Source organism: Lutra lutra, chromosome 3 (assembly GCF_902655055.1).
Source record: "Lutra lutra chromosome 3, mLutLut1.2, whole genome shotgun sequence".
Classification (NCBI taxonomy): Eukaryota; Metazoa; Chordata; class Mammalia; order Carnivora; family Mustelidae; genus Lutra; species Lutra lutra.
Window position 1 is genome coordinate 39252989 of NC_062280.1, and position 13657 is coordinate 39266645.

At 39.3% G+C, this 13657-nt stretch overlaps 1 protein-coding gene across 1 annotated transcript in view; it reads left to right on the top strand.

Moving 5' to 3' along the window:
- Nucleotides 1-13657, top strand: part of CAB39 (calcium binding protein 39) — an 88810-nt gene that overhangs the window by 28624 nt on the left and 46529 nt on the right. The window contains exon 2 of the mRNA XM_047721287.1: nucleotides 6455-6610. Within this exon, the coding sequence (XP_047577243.1) occupies nucleotides 6497-6610 (114 nt within the window). The 5' untranslated portion in view covers nucleotides 6455-6496. The remainder of the gene's footprint in view (nucleotides 1-6454; nucleotides 6611-13657) is intronic.

The following is a 13657-nucleotide window of genomic DNA, read 5'->3' on the forward strand; positions in this document are numbered from 1 at the left end:
CCGTAGCCCCTGGAAGTCTGGTCAGGGTATATTAATTGCAAAAGACACTCCAAAGTCTTGTATCTCTTGGGCACTTAATTTTGGTTTTGACATAGTTAATGATGAGGTATGTATTTGGTGGCTTTGTTCATTAACCAAAGGTTCAATTGCTTCTTCAAGCTATTGTTAGTTTATTTTAATGGAGCTAAGTCATTGCATCTTATTTACAGCTGAGAAGGGCATGTATCCTGTCCCTCCAGAAGCTGAATCAAAACTTTTAAGATGCAAGTTTAAAAAGAAAAATAAGATCGGGCGCCTGGGTGGCTCTCAGTGGGTTAAGCCGCTGCCTTCGGCTCAGGTCATGATCTCAGGGTCCTGGGATCGAGCCCCGCATCGGGCTCTCTGCTCAGCAGGGAGCCTGCTTCCTCCTCTCTCTCTGCCTCTCTCTGCCTACTTGTGATCTCTCTCTGTCAAATAAATAAATAAAATCTTTAAAAAAAAAAAAAAGAAAAATAAGATCATTTATTTTGTTATCCAGTCTGTGAATAGTCCTTTTTTTTTTGCTCATTTTTAATTGTGGAAATAGTCACAAATCAGATTTTAGAAGGAAAAAAAAGCCTGCATAACTATCCTTTATTACTGTTTTTTCAGATTTGACCATATGCAGATGGTGCGCTAAGCACATTTAAACACATGTAATTTAATGCTTATGCTAAGTTTTGAGGTAGCTATTGTTTTTCTCATTTTAGAGGTGAGGGAGGAAAAAGGGCTTAGAAAAGTCTGAGTAAGCTAAAGCACGGTGAAATCAGGATTTGAACGCAGGTTATCTTTAAAGCCGTGTAATTAACCACTGTGCTTTATCTGATTGCCCCGCACAACTGTATGGATGGTCTGGCACCTAGCACGACATCTGGCATGTTGTAGATATTCAGTATTTGTTTGAATTAAGGAACATGAGCCCTAGAAGCAGGACATTAGGCCTCAGAGCTGGCTATCTAAAAATGGGTTCAGGTGTGTACGACATTTCACACTTTTCATGACTGCTTAATTAAGGTACTTTAACAGTCTTTCTTTGTAGCAATCATCTTACTGTGTGGGGGGTTTTTTGTTTGTTTGCAGTTTTTGCTTTTACCACCAAGTTTATGAGTCAGATCTAACAGGTTAGTATAGAGTCCTGTGAACTCAACTGCCTGGGAATGTGTCGTCATTCAGCACTTTTCCTTATTGTCCCTACACACCTACACCCATATCCGTGCACATGGGAGTGTTGTCTTCCTCAGAGCAGGCGCCCCTGATGCCTTTAGTTTGTGGCATATAGTGAGTGCGCAGTCAGTATGTGAATGGTTGCATGTCCTATGGACCACTTGACTACTTTTCTGTATTTATCAGTTCATAGGTGAATAGAATTAGTTACAGTTAAGAGGGGGGTCACACAAGCCAGAAGCAGTCAGATGCCTAAGGAGGGCAGTGCTTTGCAGTGCTCACTCTAACAATGTTAGACTTTTATTTTCCCCGTGGGTGTTCTCTATGTTCTTCAGCACTTTTTGGAGTGGAGCCTTATGCTCTTAGGAGTATTCACATAACAGAACAGTTAATTTGCAGATTTTGTTCTTTCTAAGATATTAAGTGACCATTTCTAGTATCATCTGGTCTCCATCTGTTTTGAAGAGAGAAGACTTCCAGTACAAAAGACCACGGATACAGAGCAAGTAATGAAAAGGAGAGTATATACCGAACTGTTCATACCCATTGTCTCTATAGGCTGTGCTGGTGACTTTCATGGTCTACCTTGTGTCATCCTTTAATATTTGAATTTTGCATAATGAATAATGTCACCATTTCTTTAAAAAAGTAGAAGTTTAACTCTCAGTGATAGACATAGGTGCAGCAGTAGATACAAAGACTTTCATTATTCTGACCCCCACCCCAACTCCCCCCCGAACCCCCAAAGATATATAGAAGCTTTGCTTATGTGAAGAAAAGCACAAAAAGTGTTTTTGGGGGTGTCTGGGTGGCTCAGTGGGTTAGGCCTCTGCCTTCGGCTCAGGTCATGATCCCAGGGTCCTGGGATTGAGCCCTGCATCGGGCTATCTGCTCAGCAGGGGGCCTGCTTCCTCCTCTCTCTCTGCCTGCCTACTTGTGATCTCTGTCAAATAAATAAATAAAATCTTTTTTTAAAAAAAGTGTTTTTGGGTTTTTTTTTTAATTTCTTGGTGATTTCAGTGTACCAGTCATTATGTGAACCAGATTTCCCAGAGCATCCCCTAAGGGTGATATTGGCCCCATTTATAACCACTGCCCTATGTGGAGGATAGTGAAGTTCTACATTTGGTGTCTGTAGAGATTGAGAAATTGAGAATTGAGAGATTGAGAAAATAGAATTGACTGAAACTATGAACTGATTATATATGGAAGAGCTAGCAACTAGAAAGAATCGGGTATGATGACCAGGGTTTGGGACTAGATGAAAGAATTCATTTGCCATGAAGGGGAACTTAAAAAAAGAAGTAGGACTTGGGGATGAGGTTTGAGTTGCCTGGAGGACATTTATAGAGAGCAGTACTTGGAAATGTAGGCCAGTTGGTTGGGGAACGAGATGGATTTCAGGTTACTGAAACCATAGGTAGGGGTGCCTGGGTGGCTCAGTTGGTCACGCATCTGACTCTTGGTTTCAGCTCAGGTCATGATCTCATGGTCATGGAATTGAGCCCCATATCCAGCTCCGCGTTCTGCACCGTCTACTTCAGCTTCTCTCTCTCTCCCTCCCACTTGTGTGTGCGCTCTCTCTCTCTCTCTCAATAAATAAATAAGATCTTTAAAAGAAAAGAAAAGAAAGAAACCACGGGTAGATGAGATCAATCGGAATATAGAGTAAGAACACAGCCAAGGGTGGAACCCGGAAGGACATCAACGTTGTAGTAAAGATGAGTCATTGAATTAAATGCAGAAAGAAAGGGCATTTGGAGAGAAAGGAAAACAGCTAAGGGAGAGCAGTGCACGGAAGCAAAGGGGTATACAGTGCTCGGTATTCACACAGACTCCTTTCCTGCAGCTTTAGCAGAGAGTTCATAAATGTTGGTTTTAATATGAAACCAGTATATTTAATTATTCCTCGCCCCCACCCCCACCCGCAGTTGACTGCCTCGAATTTTCAAGTTAAATTTCCTGTGTAAGGCTTCTTTATCTTTGGGATAGATACAGCATACAGCACGGTTCAGCATCAGGAGCAAGCTTACCTCCAGTTTGAGAATTTTAAGTGTATGGGTTTCCATAGCCCTCTAGAATGCTAACAGTGGCTGGTTTTCTCCCAATTGCATTAATAATTTTGGCTCAGCCTGAAGAATCCTGCTGAGGTATATTATGAACCAAAAAAACCTTTTTTTGAAGGGATGGAGGAAATTGGTTGTATTTGAAAGCTAAATGGATTTTTCAATTATATATTTTTGTCCATTTCCATTCATGAACTCCAGTTATGTCCAAAACGTAGTTTAGGCAGTTTTAAAACAGTGTGAAGAAATAGTTTGAACATATGGAAAAGTTGAGTAACAAAGAAAACCCATATACCCACCATCTAGATTTAAAAATTAAGATTTGTACCATATTTGCAAACATGGTACTCTGGCTTAGAAGTAGTTGGCATATTCTGGGAACAAAAAGAACATCAGTGTGGCTGGATCTCTATGATAAAGCCCGGGGCACTGGGCCATGACTTGGAAATGGGTAAAGCCTAGGAGGGCCATGGTAGGAATTTGGATTTTATTATAAGGGCAGTGCAGAATTACTGAAGGGCCTTCATCAATGGGCTCTTGTTACAAATCCCTAAAACTCCTTCAAATACTTGTAATGAAATATTGCTGATGGTAAAGAAGGAAAAGAGGGAACCTGGAAAGGCAGGTAGGTTCTTATGCTGAAAGGTATCTTTTAGCCATCTTAATCTTTGTTTACCATTGCTTCTCCGCCCGGGTATCACCATACTTGGGATCATCAGTTCCAAAACTCAGACATGTGCCTGAGTGTGTTTCATCTCCAAGGATCTTGCTGAGGAGTGTCCACTTCTTGTTTTGGGTACTTGTTACTAACTGTATTTCCTCAGAGTACAGTCTTACTAGTTTATATGTTCTGCAAAATTTGGCTGTGTAGTATACTAATTAAAAGGAATGATTGTGTCATGCTTCCTCTTTTCCCTCACAGAAGCACATTATATGGGTTCTCTTCAGCAGCTGTACCCTTTCTGCTATGACGAGTATTTGGTTTATGGCAGAACTTTTTAAAACCCCCTTTGCCCTGGAAAGTCACTTCTTCCACCATTGAGCCAGAGCTGAAAATATCTCTGTTGCATAGCACAGTAACACTTCCTGCAAAATACCATTAAACATTCCTACCCTCCACCCAGCATTGACTTATAGCATCATTGCTATTATTTACAGAGTACAAATAGGAAAGATTGTATTTTCAGAGAATTTGTTGTGATTGTGAATTCACTGTGTTTATGAAAAAGCAACCTGCATTAACCCCTCAAAAAAAAAAAAGTAATGGGAAAGAGTGATCCAAGATTTGTGGATGTCTGTGCCTATGAACATAATTTGTGTACCTAGTCAGGTAATCAGATAATGTAATACCACTTGGGATAACTCAGTTATCATTGATCTAAACTTCTTGTCATAGAAAAGATATTTAGGTACAATTTTATGCATCTTTGGATTTTGAGAACCTGTGGTTTTCTTTGGTCCTGTGATCAAGCAGATTTACAAGCTGATAGAAAGATGGTAAGTTATATAGGTGATAACTTGGGTGGAAAGATTGGTCAGAACAGGTCATATCAAAACATGTCAAGAGGGGCACCTGGGTGGCTCAGTGGGTTAAGCCTCTGCCTTCAGCTCAGGTCATGATCTCAGGGTCCTGGGATCGAGCCCTGCATCGGGCTCTCTGCTCAGCAGAGAGCCTGCTTCCCGTCCACCACCCCACCCCCACCTGCCTCTCTGCCTATTTGTGATCTCTGTCAGTCAAAAAAAATAAAATCTTTAAAAAAAAAAAAGAAAAAGAAAAAACATGTCAAGAAATAACACACTTATTCATGTTTTAATTGTAGGCTTAACATTAGCGTTAATTGGCATGCTCTTCCCCTCAAGTGTGTGTTTATAAACAGATATGCAGGTCCATGTATCTCAGACTTCAGAGAAAGAACATTCAAATACTTTATTCAAGTAAAGTCTTAGGCAAAGTCCAAAAGAAGTGTTAATGATGCTGTGCAGTGGAGATATTTTGTGTTGACATGGGGAAAAAAAACTTGGGCGGAGGTGGGCAGTGGGCCCCACGGACAGTTAAATATAGGAGATTGAAAGTCACAGTTTGAAAACCACTGACCTAAGTGCTCTGTAAGGTTCTTCTCAAAAATGTTACCTTTTGGTATCTTATATGAGGTTGTTTAATATCTATGAACTAACTTCTTTCAGTTTATCTAGTAAAAGTTATTATAAGTTCTGACACGTTCCCAAGTTACTTCCATTGTCTGTCTTGTTAGTAACTTTGTTTTTTCATCGTGACTTCTTGGAATAGTTGATGTCCTCCTTTTACATGATGTAATATTGTGGTTTATGTGGTTGAAATACTGCTTTCTGCTACCCACAAAAAATTTAAGAACTTCCAGAAGTTCATTATTCCCAGGGTTTTATCCAGTGAGTTCCTTCATAGGAACTGTCTTATCCAGGCAGAAAGAGTACACATTGAAACTGTTACTTAAGGGACTTGAGGATCTGCCTGGAGATTTGCTCAAGGCTTGGTCCAAGATTCTCTCCAACTCTGAGACCCTGACTGACTAAAGAGAAGGAGGTGTGTGCCCACTGGGTGCTTGGGAGGAAACAGTGTAAACACTGGCCAAGACCTAGAGAGTGAGCCTGTTGCTAGTGCTGTTTGGCTGAGCTCCTTACCTAGCTTTTTGCCTCAGTTTCCTCAACTGTAAAATAGAGATATCTGTTAATTAGAGGTATAGTCCAGTGACTAAGGACACTTTGGATTAAGACAGACCTGAGCTGGTTTTATCGTTTAGTACCTTGAGTCAGTTTCTTGACCTCATTAAAGTTCACTTGTAAATGGGAGTAGTAATGGTAGTAATGTTCCTCAGGGAATTGTTTAAAAAGATCACATAAGGTGATGAATTAAAGTGCTCAGTATGGGGCCTGGCAGTACTAGTTGCCCTGCTCATCAGCACCAGTGTGTTCCTCCTCAAATGAGTGGTTAGGAGAGCAGGTGATAAAAAAGGTATTTTGAAAAGTACAAAGTGTTCTGTAATTCTAAGATATTTCTGCATTATCATTTCCTTTGATTATTTGTGGGTTTCTCAGTTCCTGCTCATTTTGAAAGTTCTGTCATAAAGTGACTTTCTCAACACTGATTTTCTTCCCATGTTAGGATTTAAAAAGCATGTTTTTTTCTGTTGACCCCACTTTTTCTCACCTGTGCCTTTCTGTGTCCGCAGGTAAAGCAGGCAGAGCGCAGCGAGGCATCCATCGCTGCCGCCATGCCGTTCCCGTTCGGGAAGTCGCACAAATCTCCAGCAGACATTGTGAAGAACCTGAAGGAGAGCATGGCCGTTCTGGAAAAGCAAGACATATCTGACAAAAAAGCAGAAAAGGTATGTATTTGACTTTATTTTATGTTTTCAATTTTTTGATTAGGAGCAAATACAAGACAGATTATGGGGTGATTTTAAAAGATCAATAATTCCCAATTTGGAGTTTTTAAAATAGAGTCCTAAAGTAGCATTTGCTAATGCTTAAACACCATATACTTTCTTCTGTACTGCCATCTAATAGATTGATTTCTAACTTTTTTCTTGGTTTTTCATTTCAGGTTTTCAAGTTTGTTTAAATTGGGGGGGATGGTGGTTTTGTTTTTGTTTTTGTTTTGTTTTCATTGTTGAAGTGTTTTATCTGATTCCTGAAATCGCTGTTTCCACTGGTGGTTTTCTTGGAGCAGTACCTCTCCTGGTTTCCTTTCCTCCTTTCCGTGTTGCCTTTATCCATGACTAGTGTTTCCCTCTACCCAGTCACCATAGCCTAAAACTTGGCTTTCATCCCAGTCTGTCTCCTTCTTCTTTAAGATGTGATCTTTCACAAAATAGTATTAACCCCTACTTCCTAAGGGATTTATGAATTGATCATGACATCCATTCCCACTTGATGAAGACCCTCATGATCTTTCTTAAGGACCTTAGCAGTAGCTTAGTCCTTAGTATTCTTTCTAAAATACTTCCCCTACTTTAAACCTTCCTTGCAGACCCCTCCCATGGCACACAAGACCCTTTATGACCTGGTCTTTGCTTCTCTAGGTGATTTTCAACCCTTCTTCCCTTTATTCTGTGTACTCTAACAATCTCAGCTTGCCTCTGTTTGTTAGAGCAACTAAAGCAAATAATCAGGATAAGACAAATTAATGCCTTTGTCTTATCCACCCCCTCCATTTCTACCTCAGACCCACTCATCTTTCAGAACCACCCTTTACCTTTCTTTTTTCCTAGATGGCTTCCCAGAGTACTCCCTTTCCTTCCTCATCCTTACCCCTAAAACAAATCTCTACCTTTCGGCCACCTCCTTTGGAAATGCCAGCACTGCCACCATCTTAAACATGATTTTGTTCGTGTCGGATTTTTGTCTCCCTTATTAGAACATGGGCTCTTTGACCCATGTGTTATCTCTGGTCCACTTATGCCCTCCACAGTACCTGACTCCCATGGACTGGGACTCCCTACTATTATTTGAATGAGTGTTTCAACACTCATTGGAATGACATTTACCACCCTGTTGTTTGTTTTAGAAGGTTTCCTGTCTTGGGTTGTTGAATATTCGACTGCTTAACATCTTTTTTAAGTCCAAGGCTCTGGTTTACCTGTGTTCTTGTGAAGAAGAGAAGTTCATATTTGTGGGATTAAGATTTGTTACAGGCTTTCAGTTAGATCTTCCCTGGAAATTTTAGTCTCTCACATTCCCATCATAAGATATTGATAAATGTTAATGATATGATAAAACTTAAAAGACAAAAGGTCTGGTGTAACAGATGACAGTTAGATTCTCATATTTGTGTTTGCATTCAGTCTGCTGTCATGTGTTAGTTATTTTGGTTGAAATACATAAAGAAAATCTGGCCTCATACAGATGTATAGGTGGGAAAAGGAGGTATGTTTTAAGAAAAGGCTTTCAAATAATTTTGAATATTTTTTTATACCAAACCAAAATTCAACAATTGATAGTTCCTTGGTTGTAATAGAACCTGAAAGTATTGTGAATATACTTTTCATACTCTGTGTTTTGAAAAGATCTTTTTTTTTTTTAAAGTTTTTATTTATTTATTTGTCAAACAGAGATCACAAGTAAGCAGAGAGGCAGGCAGAGAGAGAGAGAGAGGAGGAAGCAGGCTCCCTGCTGAGCAGAGAGCCTGATTCGGGGCTCAATCCCAGGACCCTGGGATCATGACCTGAGCCGAAGGCAGAGGCTTTAACCCACTGAGCCATCCAGGTGCCCTTAATACTCTGCATTTTGAAAAGATCTTTTATCCATGTATGATTTTGTAACATTCATTGATCATTTAGAAAGTATTAGATAACTGACATATACACATCTTCCAAATGCTAACACATTATACAATATCAAAAATTCATATTTTTAAGTAGTACTACTAATCCCATCAGAAAAGTCTTAAGTATTGGGAAGTGATCTGCATTTTGTATTCAAAATTTAGATTTGGTAACAAATACTGTTGGGTGTTTTCCTCTAAAAGTGACAGGTTTACTTCATTCATTTTCAAGAAAATATCTGCCAGATGTCCAAGCCTGAATGATATGTCAGTTTTCTTTCAAGTTCATAGCTCAACAATTGTACAAGTACGTTTCCTTAAGACAGCCAGTTACACTTCTGGAAGGGTCAGAAGGTGCTTATGCATGCTCCCCATTTATCACACCAATGTTAAAAAGACATGTGTGTACTCAAAGATCAAAATTTAATAAAATGAATATTTTGTTCCTGCTTCCTCCTGACATTCTTAAGAGACTCTTTTTTTTTTTTTTTAAATTTATTTGACAGAGATCACAGGTAGGCAGAGAGGCAGGCAGAGAGAGAGGAAGGAAAGCAGGCTCCTTGCTGAGCAGAGAGCCCGATGTGGGGCTCGATCCCAGGACCCTGGGATCATGACCTGAGCCGAAAGCAGAGGCTTTAACCCACTGAGCCACCCAGGGGCCCCCCTCCTGACATTCTTAAGTGAAACTGACTTTTTTGTTGTTGTTGTTAACTGAGTGCATGATGATATAGATTACAGTGATAGCTAGTACAGTTTGCTGTCCATGTCTTGATTCAATCTCGGAGGTCATTGCTATCAGTGCAAATGGCAGTATAACAGAAAAAGGCAAATAATGTGTTAGTATTGACTGAAAATAATTTTGACCTCATGGTTCCCTTGAAAGGGTCTCAAGAGTCCCCAGAGGTCTATACTTTGAAATCTGTGGTAGTTAATGGAAGGTGTATGTGTGTGTAGGTCAGTTGCGTCAGGTAGGGGGAGGATCCTAATTTAGATGGGTTATATGAGGAAGCTTCCTTGAGGAGGTGGCATTGGAGATGAGTTCTGTAATTATAGAAAACAAGTTTAAGACCGCCTGGATGGCTCAGCCAGTTAAACGTCCAACTCTTGGTTTCAGCTCAAGTAATGATCTCTGGGGATCAAGCCCCGATCTCTCAATGCTCTCTCTCACTCGCTCACACACACTCTCTCACTCTATCTGTTGGAATTCATATCATCTACTTTACTAAATCAGTGGTTTTCAGCCAGGGGCAATTTTCCCCTTTATGGGACATTTGGCAATGTCTAGAGACATTATCGGTTTTAACAATGGAGGGAGGACTGCCACTGGCATCTAATTAGTAAAAAGGCCAGACATGTGCTAAGCATGGGACAGCCCCACAACCAGGAATTATCTGGCCCAAAATGTCAGTAACACTGAGGTGAACTGCTGCTTTAAACCTTAGCAAAAATAGACTTCCTGCTATTAGGATAAACAAAGCAAAGAAAAATAGTTGAACTTATGAAAAATTTCATTTCAGAGAAAAAGGACAATTCTGAAAGGCAATCCATGTAAATTATTTACTCTGAAATAGATTAAGAAGAGGGAGAGGACCATGAATTTTCTGACTCACCTTGTTAACAAGCTTCAAAAGAAAGTAGCAACTGATGCAGATGGTGAAGAGGGAACTGAGACCTAAAAACAATGAAAAGATGAAAATCTCATCACTCGTTAAAAACCATGAAAAACAACCTAGACTTCATACTTCAGACTGAAAACTTGAAGGTAGTCCCAATGAAATCATGCTAGCTATGACTTAGTTAGCATTGTTCTGGAAATCCAGCCAGTACATAAAGAAATTGTTTAGAAATAAACATAAATCTACTACAAATAAACAGGGAAAATTACATTGTTGAGATATTCATATATCTGTGTAAAACACAAGTAAACCAGTTTGAAAGTGAGAGTTCACCAGGGCAGCTAAATTGATAGAGAATTCATAGCACCCCTAAATGCCAATCAGAACTATTTAGAACTATTTATTGTTATATTTTAAGAAAGTACTTCATTTACAAGAGCAACAAAAAAGTATAAGATGTCTGGGAATACTTTCATCAGGAAGTATGAAGAACCTATATGTAGAAACTATAAAACCTTATTTGGAGGCACCAAAGAATACCTGGGCCATGTTATCAGCTGGCATACGGTTAAGATGCCATTTCTTCTCAAATTAATTTTTAAGCTTAAGGCAATTCAAATGCCAGTAAGATTTTTGTAATTTAAAAAATTATTCTTAAGTTCTAGAAGAGTAAATAAAATAGCTACAAAATTGTGGCAGGATTGAAGGAATATAAATTCTACTTTATTTTGAAGCAAAACACTTCACCATCCGCTCACAGTCTTTGCAACCATAGTTAATGAAACTCGGTCCTTGTTTTTCAGGCCAAGAGTCTTGCATCATGCATGACTCCTTTCACATTTCCCATATCCAGTTCATGAAGCAAATCCATTCACTTTATTTGGGGGGAAGAAAATTTTAAAAGCCAAAATCTAACCACGTCTCCCATTTTGCTAGTTACCACTTTGGTCTGGGCTACCATTATCTCTGCTCTGGATTACCACAGTATCCTTTTAACTGGTCTCTCTTGCCTCCCTACAAGCATAGTGGTTCTTTCAAAACATGAGTCAAATAATATTTTCCTTAGAGTAAAAGTCAGAGTCCTTACAAGGGTCTGAACTAAGATCTACAGGCCAAATCCTTGTCTAGGCCTGTTTTTATGAGGCTTGTAAGCTAAGATTGGTTTTTACATTTTTAAAGGATTGGTTTAAAAAGCAAAGAAGAATATGCAACAGCGATCTTTTGTGGCCTGCAAAGCTTAAAATATTTGCTGTCTACCCTTTAGTGGAAAAATACACAATGACCCTTGCCCTGGACAGTCAGGCCTGTGGCTTCAATGGTCCCTTCCCCAGGTGCTCCCCCCACATTGACTTCCTTTCTTTATACACTCCAGTCAGGCTTTTGCCTTTAAGCCTTTGCATTTGGCTGTTTCTTTTGCCTAGAATGTTCTTCCTCCAGCTCTCTGCTTGGCTTACTCCCCACCTTCAAGTCTTAGCTCAAATGTCACTTTTCACACAACGCCCTATTTAAGATTTTATTTATTTATTTGACAGACAGAGACCACAAGCAGGCAGAGAGGCAGGCAGAGAGAGAGGAGGAAGCAGTCCCCCTGCTGAACAGAGAGCCTGATTTGGGGCTCGATCCCAGGACCCTTAGATCATGACCTGAGCCAAATGCAGAGGCTTTAACCTGAGCCACCCAGGCGCCCCATACAACCCCCTATTTAAAATGCAACTCTCCTCTCTGGCATTCCTGTTCCTCTTGATCTCGCTCTATTTTCCTTTGTAGCACTTAACATTTTTAATATACGGATGATGTTTGTTTATTCTTTCTTAGACTATAAACCTTCCAAAGACAGCTTAATAACTATTTGCATTTATTGAAAGTGGAATACAAGGCACAGTTAAATTGAAATGCTGTTACCTTATGACTCTTCTGAACTCTTAATTCCTACTGAATAGGATAAAACAGGTATTACTGAGAGTATGTAAAATTTGTATTTTGAGTTTGTGACTAATAAGAGTGTATAATAGCCACGTATCTTCAAGATTTTTATGATGTTGGCCAAGTATCATATTCCTTTTTAGTAGTACCACACATAGTAGTAGTGAGATAAATGACCCTTCTCAGGAGATCTACCCAGTGTCTTCCATATAGTTTTATTTCATTAATTATCTTCCCCTGTAGTTCAGGATGCCCAGGGGACATTTTTAATGATTGGATGAATGATTATACCTAGTGGACGTGATTAGTAGATAACTCAGAGCTTCTAGGCAGGGTTCTAGTGATCTGTTATAAGATACTATCCTCAACTCTAAGTGGTTGATTTATTGTTACTGACTTATATGAAGAGAATTAAAGGGCTTACTAACAGAGTTTGTGAATGACAAATACTATAGAAGGATAGTAAACTCTATATATAACTGAATCCAACACCAGAGGAGGGTTAGTTAGCTAGGGGTGGTGGTGCAGAGGTTGAAGGAACGGCATGGTCTTAACTGATAAAATGCAATACAGAAAAAATACAGCTTTGCACTAGAATCTTTAAAAACAAAAACAAAAAAACTACATGCCAAAGGAGAAAATAAAACAAAATCACTAAAAATACTTGATTAAACCAAAAGAAGGCCGGAAAAGAGGAAGAGGGGGGATTAAGGAACAGGTGGGACAAATGGTAAACAAACAGCAAGATGATAGACTCAAATACCATAGCAGTAATCACATTAAATATAAATGGTCTGAATACCTCAATTAAAAGACAGAGATTGTTGATTTGAATTGATTTAACTTTATGTGCCTGTGAGAAATGAACTTTAAAGATAATGACACGGGGATACCTGGGTGGCTCAGTCAGTTGAGCCTCCAGCTCTTGATTTCTGCTTAGCTTGTGATCTCAGGGTCATGATATCCAGCCCCATAACAGACTCCATGCTCAGTGTGGAGTCTGCTTGGGATGCTGTCTGTCTCCCTCTCCCTCTGCCCCTCCCCTCACCTGTACTCCTATGGTCTCTAAATGAATGAATGAATAAATATTTTAAAAGTAAATAAAGATAAGGACTCAGCTTACAAGAATGGAGAAAAGATATGCCATATTAATACTTGTCAAAAGAAAAAACTGGAGTGCCTCTATTAATATCAGGCAAAAGTAGATTTCAGAGCAAAAGAATACTACCAGGGATAAAATCATTTCATGATAAAACAAAGGTCAATTAATCCAAGAGACACAGCAATCCTAAATATTTATGCAACTAGTAACAGAGCCTTAAAGCAAAATCAAGCAAAAACTGATAAAATTGCCAGGTAAGTCAGTCACATCCACAATTTTAATTGGAGATTTCAGTACCCCAATCTCAGTACTTGATAGAACAAGTAAGTAGACAATCAGCAAGCATTTTCTAATAGACCAGAAAGATACTATCAACCAACTTGACCTAATAGTTATAGAACCAGAGCAGAACACTCCCACCCTTGTGACATATGGCACATTCTTCATAAATGAAGACCATATTTTGGGC